The sequence below is a fragment of the Salvelinus namaycush genome, chromosome 14 (genome assembly GCF_016432855.1).
Source record: "Salvelinus namaycush isolate Seneca chromosome 14, SaNama_1.0, whole genome shotgun sequence".
Lineage (NCBI taxonomy): Eukaryota > Metazoa > Chordata > Actinopteri > Salmoniformes > Salmonidae > Salvelinus > Salvelinus namaycush.
Genome location: NC_052320.1, coordinates 16,903,707 through 16,922,152, shown reverse-complemented (window position 1 = coordinate 16,922,152; position 18,446 = coordinate 16,903,707). Strand labels below are relative to the sequence as shown.

The following is an 18,446-nucleotide window of genomic DNA, read 5'->3' as shown; positions in this document are numbered from 1 at the left end:
TTTATGAACATTTTGGGGCCTAAAATGTAGTGTTTGTATGATTACATAAAAAAACGTTATATAAAGTATGTAGGCCTATCTTTAATGCATCTCAGTTGTCAGAAATGTGATGCATAAGATTTAAGACTTTTTTATTTTATGAGGGGGTTGACATGAGCTTCTATAAAATGAAGGGAAAGCTCAGTGCGGAGGGATGGCTGTCGACCAAGGTTGCGTTTGACTAGACTGGCTAATTAGTCCGATTACTGCACAGCTTGATTGGCAAGACGTTTTGCTGAGATTTATATCAAATCACTCACTCAGGGAAGGCTTCATCCAGACAGCTTCTGCTCCAGCACACCCTCTATATTTTAGGCCTACAGCAGGATTCTGTCTGGAAAACAGCAAGTGTCTACATTTGAGAACATAGGGAGAACTGAAACTGTGTGAAGAAAAGTTCCCCTGTCTGAGTCATTGTTTTGATCCAAGTATGGGATGTTGGCTACATTTAAACACTATACAGACAAGACTAGTAGGAGATGTGTTAGGGTTAAGATTCCTCCTCAGTGATGGTGTTCAGTATTCTGCAGCAGACACAACTTTCTGGCTTGCAGACCAGCAGGAGACATTTAGAAGAAATCTTTAGGTTTTCTCACTGTGACGTGGCGTCTTCCTGATCCCAGTACTGTAGATCCTAATGCTCTAATGCCTCTCTCTTTTCCCTGACCTCTCTTTCACTCCTTAACGCTCACTCTCACCTCCCTAACCCCGCCCCCTCCCCTCCTCCTCTCTCCTGATGCCCTGCCTGATGTTTGTCTCTCCGTCCTGCAGTAATCCGTTAGACCGGCAATGCTCCTCTTCCAAGCCCCCGTTGGGCTCTTCCACCATGACATCACGAATCCTGCTGCGGCAGCAGTTGATGCGAGAGCAGCTCCAGGAGCAGGAGCGGCGGGAGCAGCAGAGACGTCAGGCCTCCTCCACCTCGCTGCACCACCAGACCACCGACGGCCACATCCACACCCAGACCTCAGCCATCAACGTCAGCGCGCCCCCCAGCCTTCCCCCCGCATCCCAGCTGCCCATGGAGGTGCTGAAGGTAAGCAATAAGTATTGTCCTCAGTTCTCACACCTGATGACACAGGTGACACACCCCCTCTCTGGCTGGCTGCTTCACTGTGATATGCCAAACATGCCACTCCTCACATAATTCCAGAGGTCTCTATCACCTCTAGATGCAGGCATTCACACTCAGATGTTGTTTGAAGAAGTTACTGTGGGTTGGATGACTCTATATTGGCAACTTGATCATGAATCTTCTGGACAGTCGAGCAAGCACAGTTTACTATGATACGGTGTAAAACACATGGAGGTAAGAAGTGTTTTAAAACGCATATGGGGATGAGCTTTCCTGAGAGAATTCCTCTTTAATGCATGCTGTGCTTCCATCCATTTGGATTTAGCCATCTTTAATCCTATTTGCTGAGCTACATTCATATCTTTCATAGCTTTGATTCATTGTTAATCTGCTCTGGGTGACTAGAGACTGTTGCAAATTTTCTGAAAGCTAGGGGAGACAGAGATTGATAACTACCACAACGATTCCTTTACATTTGTTTGTCCTTCTTTAGAAAAAGTATAACTAAATATAAAAAATACAGATAAAAAAAAGGTAAAGATTAAATGTTGAAGTGTATCCCAAACTTTATATCTAAAGCATGACTGGATAGATATTTCTCCTTTGCGTTTTCCTTTGAATATGACAATTTTCCTGTTGTTTCCAACATTGTCACTGCAACATTCTAATTGATTGTTATCATTGTGTTATTATCTTTATTGTTTGATTCATATTCTCATAATTTTCAACATTTAATCAAATGTTTTCATTTCTTAAGAAAATGATGAGAATATGAATCATAAACAATAACAATAACAATAACACAATGATACCGTTTAATGACACAATGATACAGGACGTGGTAGCTTCATAGCATGAACTGCCTGACAAGCATTTCTTAAGAGCATACTGCCACCCATTCACAAAACAGTGAGGGTATGTTTTTACATTGTATGCATTATTTTTTTAAGTTTTCACACTTTTCTGGGGCACAACCTAATTTTAAGGAGATCAGGCAATATATAATTCTGATTATGACTGCTTTAGGACTTGTTTATTTCTGAACCCTCTGAACATGTAGATTCACTGCAGATTTACGAGAAGTATTGTAGTAATTTAGCAGTAGAAAAGCCCTAGTCCATGTTTTACTGCAATTCGTGTGATTGTTGTGATTGAAGTTTACGCTGGTAGGATTTTGCCATCTGGGTAGTACATTTATAACCATTTCGGTTTGTTAAAGTAGGTTGTATGTGTGCAAGTGTTCTATATCAATGTAATATTTCATTATCGCAAATATGTTTAATATTGTATTGATTGATAGCTTTTGTGGAAATATGACACAGATTATATATTACAGTGCATTCGGAAAGTATTCAGACGCCTTTACTTTTTCCACACTTTGATACAGTACGTTACAGGCTTATTCTAAAATGTATTTTTTTTAATCCCTCATCAATCTACACCAATACCCCATAATGACAAAGCAAAAACACGTTTTTAGAAATTGTTGCAAATTTAATAAAAATAATACACTGAAATATCACATTTACATAAGTATAGAGACCCTTTACTCAGTACTTTATTGAAGCACCGTTGGCAGCGATGACAACCTCTAGTCTTCTTGGGTATGACGCTATAAGCTTGGCACACCTGTATTTGGGGAGTTTCTCCCATTCGTCTCTGCAGATCCTCTCAAGCTCTGTCAGGTTGGATGGGGAGCATTGCTGCACAGCTATTTTCAGGTCTCTCCAGAGATGTTTGATCGGGTTCAAGTCGGGGCTCTGGCTGGTCCACTCAAGGACATTAAGAGACTTGTCCCAAAGCCACTCCTGCGTTGTCTCGGCTGTGTGCTTAGGGTCGTTGTCCTGTTGGAAGGTGAACCTTCGCCCCAGTCTGAGGTCCTGAGCGCTCTGGATCAGGTTTTCATCAAGGATCTCTCTGTAATTTGCTCCGTTCATCTTTCCCTCGATCCTGATTAGTCTCCCAGTCCCTGCCGCTGAAAAACATCTCCACAGCATGATGCTGTCACCACCATGCTTTACCGTAGGTATCGTGCCAGGTTTCCTCCAGACGTGACGCTTGGCATTCAGACCAAAGAGTTTCATCTTGGTTTCATCAGACCAGATAACCTTGTTTCTCATGGTCTGAGAGTCTTTAGGTGCCTTTTGGCAAACTCCAAGCGGGCTGTCATGTGCCTTTTTCTGAGGAGTGGCTTCCGTCTGGCCACTCTACCAAAAAGACCTGATTGGTGGAGTGCTGCAGAGATGGGATAACCTTCCAGAAGGACAACCATCTCCACAGAGGAACTCTGGAGCTCTGTCAGAATGACCTTCGGGTTCTTGGTCACCTTGCTGACCAAGGTCCTTCTCCCCCGATTGCTCAGTTTGGCGAGGCGGCCAGCTCTAGGAAGAGTCTTGGTGATTCCAAACTTCTTCCATATAAGAATGATGGAGGCCACTGTGTTCTTGGGGACCTTCAATGCTGCAGAACATTTTTGATACCCTACCCCAGACCTGTGCCGTGACACAATTCAGTCTCGGAGCTCTACGGACAATTCCTTCGACTTCATGTCTTGGTTTTTGCTCTGACATGCACTGTCAACTATGTAACCTTATATAGACAGGTGTGTGCCTTTCCAAATCATGTCCAATCAATGTACCACAGGTGGACTCCAATCAAGTTGTAGAAACATCTCAAGGATGATCAATGGAAACAGGATGCACCTGTGCAACAATAAAAAAATGTAATTATTGGTTATTGTGTGTAGATTCATGAGGAACATGTTTTATTTAATCAATTTTAGAATAAGGCTGTAACGTAACAAAATGTGGAAAAAATGTTTTAAGTTAAAGCCTTAATTACATTATGTAAAATTCCATTCCATATAGTATAAAGTAGTAGGATAGTAGTAGAAATAGTGCCCCCCTCTTGTCATCATACTGAACATGTATGGCATGGGTCCAACCATTGAAACCATTGCCCTCCACATACAGCATAAACATGACTTATCCTATACACTGTAAAATCGTTAGCTCTTTGAAAGGTTTAGAATAATCCCATAAAAGAGTACAATACAACAAGCTGGAAGACATTTCTGTGATTCAGGTTTGGAGCTTACGGGCATTCTTCATTGACTGAAATTCCCCCAAATGAAAGGTCTGTTCCTGTCTAGCACTAAGCACTGTAGAGCAGGGTTTACCTGCTCGCCTGTCTGTGACTAGATTAGCACAGTCCACAGACAAAGCTACACAAAATTAGCTTGGGGGTGCCAGGCGGGGCTGCTGGACTTTAAAGGTGAAAACATTAAGCTCAGATGAGTTTGTCTAAAGACAGATTGGGCCCTTAATTAACCAAGTGACCACTGACCTTTGGAGGAATATGTACGGGATCAGTTTGAGGATCAAGACAAAGGCAAGCAGTCTTACTACACACCCTAACTCTAATTCAGCGAAGAATGCTCGTAATTAGCCCCACTGCTTTCATTCCATTGCATAAGGGGGAAAAAACACTAGCTTTGAAATTTATTTAGGATCATTTCCTAAAAGAGTTCAACATGATTTCTAGATTTAGTGAAAAGGAATTTAGCGTATTTGTCAGCGGTGGGTGTAGCTGGTGCATGGAAGTCAGGCGCAGGAGAGCAGAGATGAATAGACAAAGCATTTTACTAAGGCAATCATAATACAGTACGCAACCGCGTCACAAAACAAATGCCCACAGAACAAGTGAGGCAGCAAAAGTACAGAGCCCAAGTACAAAGTACCGGCTGCCACAAAGCACGGGTAAAACAAAACCCGGCGCAAACCAGCCGGAAGCGTGCCAATAACAATAAACAATACCCCACACAGACATGGAGGGAACAGAGGGTTAAATACACATGTTAATTAGTAGGAGATGTAAACCAGGTGTGCCGGAAGACAAGACAAAACAAATGGAAAATGAAAGGTGGATTGGCAATGGCTAGAAGACCGGCGAACGCCGCCCGAACAAGGAGAGGAACTGACTTCGGCGGAAGTCATGACAGTACCTCCCCCTTGACGCGCGGCTCCAGCAGCGCGCCGACACCGGCCTCAGGGACGACCCGGAGGGTGAGGTGAAGGGCGATCCGGACGGAGACGGTGGAACTCCCGCAGCATTGAAGGGTCCAACACGTCCTGCACCGGAACCCAGCATCTCTCCTCCGGACCGTACCCCTCGCAGGCGGAGGGCAGGCGGAGGGGCAGGATTCGGGTCGAGAGCCAGACCCCGTCCCCCGGTGCAAACACCGGGGCCTCACTGCGGTGATGGTCTGCGCTGGCTTTCTGGCGCAGCACGGCGCACTGAAGGTGAACATGGGCGGCATCCCATGTCTCCTCCGCGCGCCGGAACCAGTCGTCCACCGCAGGAGCCTCGGTCTGACTCTGATGCCAAGGATGATACCCCAGTACGCACTGGAAGAGGGAGAGGTTAGTGGAGGAGTGGCGGAGCGAGTTCTGGACAATCTCTGCACCGGGCACGAACGCCGCCCACTCCTCCGGCCGGTCCTGGCAATAAGACCTCAGAAACCTACCCACATCCTGGTTAACTCTCTCCACCTGCCCGTTACTCTCGGGGTGAAAACCCAAGGTAAGGCTGATCGAGACCCCCAGACGTTCCATGAACGCCCTCCAGACCCTCGAAGTGAACTGGGGACCCCGATCAGACACTATGTCCTCAGGCACCCCGTAGTGCCGGAAGACGTGTGTAAACAAGGCCTCCGCAGTCTGTAGGGCCGTAGGGAGACCGGGCAGAGGGAGGAGACGGCAGGACTTAGAAAAACGGTCCACAACGACCAGGATCGTGGTGTTACCCTGTGAGGGAGGAAGATCGGTAAGGAAATCCACCGACAGGTGCGACCAAGGCCGTTGTGGAACGGGTAAGGGGTGTAGCTTACCTCTGGGCAGGTGCCTAGGAGCCTTACACTAGGCGCACACCGAGCAGGAGGAAACATAAACCCTCACATCCTTAGCCAAAGTGAGCCACCAGTACTTCCCACTCAGACAGCGCACCGTCCGACCGATGCCTGGATGACCAGAGGAGGGTGACGTGTGGGCCCAATAGATCCGCCGGTCACGGACAGCAGAAGGAACGTACAGACGCCCAGCGGGACACTGGAGGCGAATGGGCTCTGCACGTAGTGCCTGCTCAATGTCCGCGTCCAGCTCCCACACTACCGGCGCCACCAGGCAGGAGGCCGGGAGTATGGTGGTGGGATCCATGGGCCGCTCCTCTGTGTCATACAGCCGGGACAGTGCGTCTGCCTTCACGTTCTGGGAACCTGGTCTGTAAGAAAGGGTGAAAACAAAACGGGTGAAAACCATGGCCCACCTTGCCTGGCGAGGGTTCAGTCTCCTCGCCGCCCGGATGTACTCCAGATTGCAGTGGTCAGTCCAGATGAGAAAAGGGTGTTTAGCCCCCTCAAGCCAATGTCTCCACGCCTTCAAAGCCTTGACGACAGCCAACAGCTCCCGGTCCCCCACATCATAGTTTCGCTCCGCCAGGCTGAGCTTACTCGAGAAGAAAGCACAGGGGCGGAGTTTCGGTGGCGTACCCGAGCGCTGAGAGAGCACGGCTCCTATCCCAGCCTCGGACGCGTCCACCTCCACTATGAACGCCAAAGAGGGATCCGGATGGATGTAATCTGTAATTATGCATGGGTGTCACATACTGTAATTTTCGTATTTACTAGTTTACAGATGGTCACTTTGGTTTAGCCTCAAAGAAACAGTTGAGTTAAACATGAGAAATTCATCAAATACAATTATTGAACCTTTGAGACATTAGACATTGTAAGATTTCATAATATAATGAAATGAATAGATCAGGAAAAATTGCATTAGGTTTACTCTCATGGATTAGATCAGGGGTTCCCAAACTTTTTACTCAGCATTGGGTATTGTGTATTCATGTGATATTTGAGTGACTACAACAGTACAACAAAATCTATGGGCTAAAAAAACCTAGCTAAAAAAATAGTTGACTTTATCGAGGAGGAGTTGCTTGTTGCCTCAGGACTGTGTTGGCCTGTCTTATTTTGGAAGTCAGATTATTTATTGTTTCTTTTATCCTAGTAATATCCCATTAATCAAGTTTGAGCTAAGACTAAATTCAAGCCATGTATCTTCTGACTTCACACTAGTTACTAGCGTTTCTCTCATGTAAGGCAAAGAACATGTAGTGTGGTCTGGAAGAACTTCTAGTTCAGTTACTAGAGGCATAAAGTTCAATCTGTATTGCGTGAAATCAATTCAACAAAGCCTGCATTCTGTATTCTGACAAATTCTAATGCTTATTTTATGTCATGTACAAGTAGTGTAGATTTTTTGTGTGCGTCTTGGCTCACTATATTGAGGTAATCCAGTGTTATAATCCATGTTATTATTTCAATTTAAATGTCAATCAATCAATGTAAAAAAATAAATAATAATAATTGCTGATCTTGTTCTGTTGTCTCAATAATACCCTAACACCCTGATGTCGTTATCGATTCAAAGCAATTCATCATAACAAAAGCAGTATTTACACATCTTCCATATTCAATATTAGCAGAAGGAATTTGACCAGGTCAAGAAAATACTGAGGCAGATTGGCTGGAAGTATGCCTTGGTATTCTCTGATGGAAATGGTGTAGGACTGGTGTGAGAAAGTAGAAAGATAAGTGTAAGATGTAGAACTCTGAAATATACAGAAAACATATTGTGTCAATGGATTCTAACTTGTGTTTTCCATATGTCAGATTTGCAGCAACATTTGCCTTTCCACAGTACTGTACAATTATGAAATGTATTGTTACTGTCGGAGGTCGTGCATGTGGCCGTCATATTAGTAGTAATAGTAGCGTTAATTGCATGTTAAGACGTTAAGAGACTTGTTATCAGATTGTTCAGCATGTGTTGTTATGGCGCTTTCTAAGAAAACATACATGCTAATTATTTATATATATTTTTATGAATAATCAAACACCCGTGTACACAAACAGTGTAACTAGTACTTACTCCTCAATTACAGCTCAGAGGCTAATTGCGTGTCTAGGGTTGTTGGATGATTATTTGGTGTCTCATTTACAGCACATGAACACTATATAGATACAAATCAGGGATTGCTCACACCTCTCTGACATTTAGAAAATATTATTTGAACGGTTCGATTTGTTTAGGATGCATCTAATTCTACACAATTCCTCCACCTCTTATTGTTGACGAACAGTGCATTTAAAGGACATTTAAAGCTGGCCCAGAGGGTTTTATTGCCTAATTGGTCAGGATGCATTCTCAACTTTGACCCCTTCAGTTATCACACGGTCAACATGCTTGAAATAACTTTCGACTCTCCCCAGGGGAATTCCCAAAATACTTCAGAGAGCTATTAATAGACCTCCCAGTTAGGATACATTCCTTATGGAATGACTAGAAATAGGGAATGCCAATTTACATTGAGCAATACACATCTATTGAATTACCTTTTTAGTTTTTGTTGCATAAAACAAATAGGCCTACCAGTAAATGCTTATTACCATGTTATAGTAGAACAGTGTATGATATTCTCTATTGATGCTAGTGTGGTGTTAGTTGTTACTGTAGATACTATTTGCAAGGTTAAATAACCCCAGCCAATAAGGGCCCGGAGGAGGGACCGTCTGGTTCTGTTGCTGTGTTGTTGAGCCAAGAGTTCAGGAGGTGAATGGGGTTGTGAGGAGCTCCATCTGCCTCAAGCCTTTCCAAATAACCAGACTCTGTAATCCACACTTGGTTATCCTGAGCTCATTAACCACCTCACCAGTGAAATCAACTGTCATTCTGTAAGGCTGTCATTACACTTTTAAAATGCACATTATGAACCCCCTTACTATCCTTACAGAAAGTAGTTTATATATTCTGTTGCTGTCAAAGCTGTTGCCTTTGTTTTTTGATGGATAAGAGTACAGCTGTAAATGCTCTCTAACAGTATTTGGTTTAATTTGAAGTTATTAACATTTGATTTCCTTTCACATTTACCCAGTGTTTTGTCACGCTTTTTGTAACCCGGGATTCTTGTGAAGGGCTTGAAAAGGAAAGATTATAGATAGTTACAAATTTGAACATTTGTACTTTTGATGGTAAGACAGACTTTCTTTACCCAGAGCTTGTCCAGGCTTGGCTACAGTCAATTTCCACACGTGTTGGATAAACACACATGCTTCTTCAGTACAACCGATTCTAAACTGAATTCTATCCCATTACTGGTTTATAATTGGTAATTTATCAGTTGGTCATCTTTGCTGTTGTTGGAACCCTTGAATGCAGTGATGTACTGTCCTGTTAGGACTCAGGAATAACTTTATATTAGAGATAATGTTACAGGTAGCTGAAATCTCATCTTTAGAAACATCTTATTACAATCTGCTTTCTCTCAGGTTTGAGTAAAGAATTAATAAAATAGCCTCCCTTTAGCAACGTAATCACTTTATTGATTTTTTGTTTTAATGAAGATGTTTAGACAAACAAAAAAATAGTATATATTTTACTATATTATGAAGCATGTAGTTTACAAGAATAGTTTTAGCTCAGTGAGCCTATCATCCAAAAATAGCAGAGGAACCAGCCAGTGTGCAACAGCCATGCATGCGGTTAAAGAGGAGATGAGAAGTTATCTGGCCTGGGGCAAGTGTCAGTAGACATGGTGACCTGGTCTAGGCTGTAGAAAGAGCCTCTTTGTAAGACTCCCACTCTGACGTCAAACTAGCCCCATAAAGGCATAAATTCATATTTTACATAAAGCATCACAATCTTTAAAAGGTTCATTGTGTCTCACTTAGACTTGTTAACATGCGTAGCTAATTACTTTTTTCTGCCTTTTATAAGCTGAACAGAGGTGTTCCTCTCCATATTATCAGTGTTGAAAGCAGCGGATGAAAGAGGAAGACAGCCTCTCTGGTCTTGCATAGACTTTGAAAGGGAATATAATTAGGTTTTAAGCATCTCTTATTTGTAGTTGGAATATAAATTGTGCAATATGTTGGAGATGCTTGAATACCACCATTATCAGGTAGGTCCAGTATTATGCTGATTGAAATATATTTTATTTCCCCCCCTTTTACTTTTGAGGTATGGTAAGATAAACATAACATTTATTCAGATGGAATGTGTGACATGAATTGTGAATACATGTATTTATATCTAGGGATTATTTAGCTATCAAGAGAGAGCACAGAAAAAAATATAAATGAAAAGAAAAGCTTACGGCTTACTGCTTTTGGGATTTGCTAGTAATATTGATACGTTCTAACATTTCAACTCATACTTGACTTTCTCTGGTCAAGTCAAGGACTCTAGTTGAGCTGACATGTATTTTATTTTCATATTAATTAGTAATCTGGTTCTCTTTATTATTATAAATGTATGGAAACATTTTCAAGGCTGTTTCTTGCTTATTTAGTGAGATAATATTCAGTGAGATCTGAGAGCTCTTTCTTGAGTTCACAGCACAACTGCAACAGGACCAACAATCATCAACCCATCATAACAGCGTTTGAGGATTCTGACTCTCACTTATGTCTCTCCCTCTTTCACTCCATTTCTCCCTACCTCCTCCAGGTACAGACTCACCTGGAGAACCCCACCAAGTACCACATCCAGCAGGCCCAGCAGCAGCAGGTGAAGCGCTACCTGGGCAAGCTTGGCTCCCTGCCCTGCCCCAACCAGTCCTCTGACCACAGGGGCATGGCTCTCGGGCCGGGCAACAGTGCCCCCAACAGCCCCATGGCCTTACTCACCCTCAACATCAACTGTGAGAAAGAGGTAACGCAAAATGTAACATGGTCATAGATGCCGAGCTACAATGCAGTGTGTGTAAATTCAGTGTGCTTTTCACACCATGATATCTGCCAATTTTCGATTACTTCTACTTCAAAGCAATGTGTATTTGAGTAATGAATGGTAGTAACACCATGGAGTTGGATAATACATATTCATTGATAAGGAAATGTGATCTTCTGTTGATTAACCCTTAACTGAATCACTGTCTGTTAGAAAATATGTTATCTCAAATTCAATTTTAGTTTTTTTATTATAGATGGATGATGTCATTGATGACATAATTAGTCTGGAATCGAGTTATAACGACGATATCCTTGGATTAATGGACCCAGGGCTTCAGATGGCCAACACGGTATGATTGCCTTAATTTACTGTCTGCTTGTATGAGACCAGTAACCGAAAGGCTGCTGGTTTGAATACCTGAGCTGACAAGGGGAAATCTGTCTATTTGCCGTTGAGCAAGGCACCTAACCCTAATTTGCTCCAGGGGCGCAGTACTACTATGGCTGACCCTGTAGAACAATACATCTCACTGCACCTATCCGGTGGAGGCCTATGTGACAATTCATAGTAGATGTGTCTACAAATACAGCAAATGTTTGCTTCCAGATCATTGTAAACAAATTTTTAAAGGGTAAACACATTTTTAAAGGGTTAACTACTCATGTGTCAAGCACCACCTGTGCCAGGTATATTTGACCCTGCTAACATTACTATTGTCTGTGGTTATCTTTTCTCATCAGATCGCTGTCAACACTAACCTCTTGGACATTTATGGTAACCAGGGCATGCCCCATCCAGGCCTGGCCATCAACTCCTGCCCTGCCAACCTGCCCAACATCAAAAGGGAATACTCAGGTGAGCATGACCCCATTACATGAAAAACATCCAGATTCAAACATGGTGTTACAAATTACTCTCCAGACCTTTGTGACTGAGCAATATGTCTAAAAGGGTCAGGGAAATGTGTATGCATGTGCTTTGCATTGATATTGTTTTTGATTATTGTAAACTTTGTTATTTTGTCATTCAAAATAAAGAGAAATGCATTGAAAATGTTATGTGCCAAATAGTTTCCCAATCTCCGGCCATCATGCACATGCTGGACAAGTCTGGATCGTGTAGCAAGTTTGAGAACTATCAAAGGCCTGAAGGATTTCCTGTAGGTATGTCTGCATAGTCATATTCATACTTACTTTAGCTAACTGTGAGTTTGAGTTAGGTTACACGGGTGCATATTGCTTAGCCTATAATGTGCTCAGCACAGTTTCATTTATTTTCTTCCCGAAACTAACTAAACGTTTCTGGCATAACTGTTTTGTTGTGTGTCAACATCAATGTTTTGCCATTGTCCTACAGATGTAGGATCTTAAATTGAGCCAATTTGAAAATAATCCTGCAGCAACAAGAAATGTGAATTATTATGTGGATTATAATTAATGGACATTTGTGTAGAGGTTGATACATTTTTCATGAGGTAAAATAAAATCTGAAATTTCAAAGTGGAAATTACACATTTTAAACCTCAAATACACTACAAGTTTTACATTTCCTGCATTGCAAGTATGCTCTCCTGCAACAGGGTTATCAAATGAAGATCCCACATCTGTAGTCATTGTCCATACCTAATGCTAACTGCTTTGTTTCAGAAGCAGAGGTCAGGGCAATGGCAAAGGAACGACAGAAGAAGGATAACCATAATTTGAGTGAGTTTTGTTATATGGTAATTATCAGCTATCTAGTAATATCATGTGGGTTGTTTAGATATGCTGTGATATTACCTTTTCATTATTACATTTTGCATAATTGATTGTTTCTTATTGTTCTCTTCTTGTCCTATTTCCTGTAGTTGAGAGAAGACGGAGGTTTAACATCAACGACCGGATCAAAGAATTGGGGACCATGATTCCAAAAACAAATGATCCGTAAGTTGCGTATGCTTACTTGGATTTGAAGTCTTTCTATCAGATACAGCGCAGTCTGGATTTATTGGATCCCTTAATAAAGATGAGCAAAAAAATATATAAAATCAGTAATACAAATACTGAGCAATATTGTATACTCCAAAAATTTGAACAATTATATTATTTAATATTAATACTATTGCTCAGAGAACGAGATTTTGTGTAACAAGTAATTAAAACAAATCTCAAAAAGATATGGGTCAAAATGATTGGATCCCCTGTTTTCAATACTCCAGTAAGGGAAAGGGATTCAGTTGTACACCTGAATACATTCAACTGAAATGTGTCTTCCGCATTTAACCCAACCACTCTGAATCAGAGCTGCCATAATCGACATCCACGTCTTCGGTGCCCGGAGAACAGTGGGTTAACTGCCTTGCTCAGGGGCAGAACAACAGATTTTTACCTTGTCAGCTCGGGGATTCATCGGGGATTCAATCCAGCAACCTTTCGGTTACTGGCCCAAAGCTCTAACCACTAGGCTACCTGCCGACCCCTCCCCTTGTAAGGATAATGACAATGAGCCTTTTTCTCAAACGTTTTATGAGATTGGGGAACACACTAGGAGGGATCTTAGACCATTCCTCCATACAGAATCTTTCCAGATCCTTGATATATTTTGTCTGCGCTAATCGATTGCCCTCTTCAAATTCAAACCACAGGTTTTCAATATGGTTCTGAGATGGCCATTGCAAAATGTTGATTTTGTTTTTTTCTTTGTGGATTTTGATGTTTACTTGCTGGAATATTCACTTGCGGCCAAGTTTCAGCCTCCTGGCAGAGGCAACCAGGTTTTTGGCTAAAATGTCCTGGTACTTGGCAAAGTTCATAATGTCGTTGACCTTAACACGGACGCCAGGACCAGTGGAAGCAAAATAGCCCCATAACATCAACGATCCACCACCATATTTTACAGTAGGGATGAGGAATTTTACTACATATGCATTGTTCTTTCGAAGGCCAAACCCACCGCTGGTGTGTGTGGCCAAAGACCTCTATTTTCGTGTCATATGACCATTGCACTGGTTCCAATCCAAGTGCCAATGACGTTTAGCAAACTCCAGGCGGTGCTATGGTCAGATGACATGAAAATAGAGGTATTTGGTCACGGGTTTGGCCTTCGAGGATCTGGAAAGATTCTGTATGGTGAAATGGTCTAAGATCTCTCCCAAAGTGTTCTCCAATCTCATAAAACATTTTATAAAAAGGCTCAGTATTGTTATCCTTCCAAAGGGAGGGTACTGGAGTATTCAAAACAGGGGATCCAATAATGCTGACCCCTATCTTTTAGCATTTTTTTTATTACTTGCTAAATAATATCTCTTTCTCTGAGAAATTCTATTAGTATAAAATAATAGTTCTTTTTTTTAAGCATACAATGTAGCTCAGTATTTGTATTATTTATTTAATACAGTCTTTTTTGCTCATCTTTATCAAAGGATCCAATAATTCCGGACCCCACTGTTCTATCATGGGTCAGACATTGACCCTAGGCTAGAGTTTACGATAATTATAGATCAATGCCTCAGTTTATTTTCAGTGCATCCATATCCTTGAGAATTGTGTGAGTTAGAACGTTGTCAGTGTACTCTAGAATGCTAACAGTTCAGGCTGATAAAATCTTGCTGGCCTGCCGTGCCCCTCTCTGGTCCTCAGGGATATGCGTTGGAACAAAGGCACCATTCTCAAGGCGTCAGTGGACTACATCAGGAAGCTACAGAGGGAGCAGCAGAGGGCCAAAGAGCTGGAGAACAGGCAGAAGAAGCTGGAGCACAACAATAGACACCTGATGCTGCGGATACAGGTACAGCATGGTAGGCCGTGGGGCACTGGGAGAGATAAGGAGCAACTAGCCATGCCTTCAAAATGTCACATACTGTATTAGCCAATCAAAGTAGGATTGAATTGAGATGAGGCTTTTCTATATTCTGGATGGTATCAGATATGCAGCATGCAGACAGACAATGTTGATAACACTCTCTTTCCTTCTCTTTCTCCCTCCCTTGATGGGGTTCAGGAGTTGGAGATGCAAGCTCGTGCCCATGGTCTGACTACAGACACATCTGTCCTCTGCTCAGCTGAGCTCTCAGCCCGAGGCATCAAGCAGGAGCCAGCCCTGGGAGACTGCCACCAGGATCTGTACCATGTCCACCCCCAGCACCAACACCACCCAGCCTGCACTCCAGACCAGGTTCAGTACACCACCTTGGAGCTCAACGATGGAGCATCTCCCTACACCAAGGGCCATAGGGGAGTCTCAGGTGACCAGGGGCCTTACGGCGGTCATCCTAAGGGGGCCTTGATGGACATCCTGATGGATGACACCTTGTCCCCTGTGGGAGGGGGAGACCCCCTGCTTTCCTCTGTCTCGCCCGGGGCTTCTAAGGACAGCAGCTGCTCAGGCAGCAAAAGCATGGAAGAGAACGACCAGAGCTGTTAGCACTCACTGCTGCCCACTCCACTCACCTGCATCTTTATCTCCACCCCTTCAACCTGTTCTATGTTGTGTTGTGTTGAGGCCTCCTCAGACGTCTCCCGTCAGTAGCTAACTTCAGCCAACTGCTGGTTAGTTAGTTAGTTTGTTTTCAGGTGTTTACACATATTACATTTTTCATAGTTATTTTTTTGTTTTGTTTATTATATGGTATCATTGGGTTCTGAAAGCGGTCAAACTGAATTTTGTTCAGTTTCTCTTATGTATTGATTATAAATTACTTTTTAATAGTTCATTTTAATAGATCATGCTCTGATTTTATCAATACTTTTATGACAATGAGTCAGGGAGCGATATCTCACACATACTGTACCTGTGTATAGTCATCATGGTATAGGGCATGCTTATAATAGTTATAAAACCCTGATTGATCAGCTTATTGCTTTAAACAAAAATGCAATTCCCTCGAAGTGAAAGCTAAAAATTGTGGTTTAATATATTGTTGGTGTGTTACACAGTCACACTACTTGCTTTATAGCATGTCTATTCAGCGCAATATGACAGAAGCGATAATACATTATTTTGATTACTTTTGTTTGTGCTTTACTTTTGTGCTTTTAAACTTGAATGAGATGACGTCTTAGTCAGGAGATTTGTAAACATTTCACATATAGCACAGAACATAATGTCAGTCTACCAATATTGGTAGAAATGCAACATTGATTTCCATATAGGCACATTTGGTTTATGAAGATATTTATGATAATAAGATTGAAATGTATTGCAGCAAATACTCACTAAGAAGTGTATCTCTTAGGAAGAAAAATACATTTTGTTTTTAACTTGTCCATTTTCTAAATTATTATTGTTTTGTTGTACACTTATTAGGATTTGCCTGTCCATCCATTTCGTGTTTTAGAGATATTCAGGATATTTTTTTCAATTATGTGAATGTTTATATTGCTAGGAATATAAGGAGATGTACATGTAGAAAATTGTTTAAACACTGGAATGACGTCCATAAATTGATTTTTTTTTAAATATATATTTACTAACGATTATATTTAGGTTTTTCAAATTATTGATTGTAGTTAAAACTATAAGCTGTACTGTTAATGTATATTTCTGCTGTTTAACAACTGTAGGAAAGTACTCAAATATGCATTTGATAATAACTATCTACTGTACATTACACCACTGTATTGAGAACATGGTTACAGTGCACCCTCAAGTCTGTGGAACTATGCAATGATTACAGTCGTGCCTGTTTTACCCAGAAGACATTAGACACATTAGGCTGGTCATATAATATGTTGTAATGATTAGTAAGAAGCACCTAGCAGAATGATTTACATTGAAGTGAAGTGCCTTACTGTTAGTTTTTTGTTTTCCACAGATCTAGGAGGACTACTAGACACTGGTTTGTTGTTGTTGTTTCTGGTGTTTGGTGCTTCATGTATGAAGTGTTGAGCTGCAAGGTCCCTACGGGAAGCAGTACGGAAGGGCCTTTTGTCAGACAGAGTAGAAAACCATGTTATGGGCCTCCAAATGTCTCTCTAGGCCATCCATTTTGTTTGGGATGTTTTGGATGCTAGAGTTCTGTTTTGAGGTCAGAATTCCACTCGGAGGGCAATAATCAAAACATTGCTTTACTGAATTCTCAGCTTCTTTTTTGAGACCAATTCTTTTTCTGAATGTAACGTAACTCAGTGTTGACTGCCAAAATGTGTTGCCAAAATCAAAGTGAAGTCTAAAATATGCAAAGAAGGAATTAACGTTGTTATTTTTTGATGTTGTACTTTTGTGTACGGATGTTTCTTCTTTATTTCTAGAGCAATAATTTAAGAATAATGGCTATTAGGCTGCACGTAAAGCTAAGCACAAAGTAGTCCATGCACTTATAGGCGCATTCTCTGCAGTACAAATCCACTGCAGAATGGCCCTCATGGTCAAACTGCACCCAGGTCTGTCTGGTAATATCTAGACACAGGCCTGTCATTCACTCACTGTCCTTTGACTGAACCCAGATCAGCATATAATTTCCCTAGACAATGTCACCCTCTTGTGTTGATGACACCACTATGCACCAAGATTGGTGTTTTCAACCATAGAACTTAAATGCATAGAACTAACATTTCCATTTAAAGCAATGGTGACAGTTGATTGATGCCCATTATTAAACATATTGATCGGTCCGCTTGTTACCATGGCACAGTTTGGGTATACCACTAACATTTCAAAGAGCCATGTTTGTTCACACATTGAACACTCCAGGCTGACAGGTCTATTAATTGTATTTACATGGTTCAGATAGACGCCTCTGCTGCCAGGGGAGATGGAGGTAGTGATGGTCATACACTGGTTGGGGATGGATCAGTGATGTCAAGGCCATTCATTGGAACTGAGTGTGGAAAATAGTTTTTGACAAACATTAAAGTCAATTAAATATTTTTACTTGTGTTATTGCAGGAGTATTTTTCGTTCTATGATTTATTTTTATCAAAGTATTTCATTAATTGTCTCTGAACACTAATGATGGCTAAATAATATGAGAATATATCATGTTCAAAGACACTCCAATATAATTAATGATAATATTTTATTGGTAGACTTCAAGGGCTCTATTCAATCCTCATTGCGGAAGTTCAGCTGTACAGCGTGATTGAAATTTAAAGGCTATGTTCCCGCATTAGCAGAGACTGCATTCACGGGTAAACGCTGCATATGTCGGCTCAATAGGAAATGACCTTTACATTTCGTCACGGAATCTGTAACACTTCAGTTTAGTAGATTAAATAAAGCCCCAAGTAAATGTGTGTTGACTGAAACATATTGAATATGAAACACAGTATTTCTTCTTCACCCGCTCATCATGGCATGGATATTATCTCCAGCCTTCAAGAAGAACCAAGTTCATCACACAGACACCTACTAAAGCAGCACCGGCCCCTCAAGATTCTGAGCCAGCCTGGCAGGGTTGGTCCTGCAAAGCCAAAGCCCGCTGATGGGAGAGCATAATATGCAAGGAAATTCTCAAAGCTCCTAATTAGAACATTGACAACCTTTTACCTAGCCGATGGGGATTCCGGTGGGGTGCCCCCACCCAGGTAGTGGCAGCGCTGGCATGAAGAGCTGCAGTAACCCAT

At 41.8% G+C, this 18,446-nt stretch overlaps 1 protein-coding gene across 1 annotated transcript in view; it reads left to right on the top strand.

Moving 5' to 3' along the window:
- LOC120059203 (microphthalmia-associated transcription factor-like) overlaps positions 1 to 17,705 on the top strand; it is a 35,383-nt gene extending 17,678 nt beyond the window's left edge. The window contains exons 2-10 of the mRNA XM_039008072.1: positions 811 to 1,075; positions 10,681 to 10,884; positions 11,159 to 11,254; positions 11,646 to 11,760; positions 11,976 to 12,068; positions 12,552 to 12,608; positions 12,752 to 12,827; positions 14,523 to 14,670; positions 14,884 to 17,705. Of these exons, the coding sequence (XP_038864000.1) occupies positions 811 to 1,075; positions 10,681 to 10,884; positions 11,159 to 11,254; positions 11,646 to 11,760; positions 11,976 to 12,068; positions 12,552 to 12,608; positions 12,752 to 12,827; positions 14,523 to 14,670; positions 14,884 to 15,306 (1,477 nt within the window). The 3' untranslated portion in view covers positions 15,307 to 17,705. The remainder of the gene's footprint in view (positions 1 to 810; positions 1,076 to 10,680; positions 10,885 to 11,158; positions 11,255 to 11,645; positions 11,761 to 11,975; positions 12,069 to 12,551; positions 12,609 to 12,751; positions 12,828 to 14,522; positions 14,671 to 14,883) is intronic.
- Positions 17,706 to 18,446: the final 741 nt, after the last annotated feature.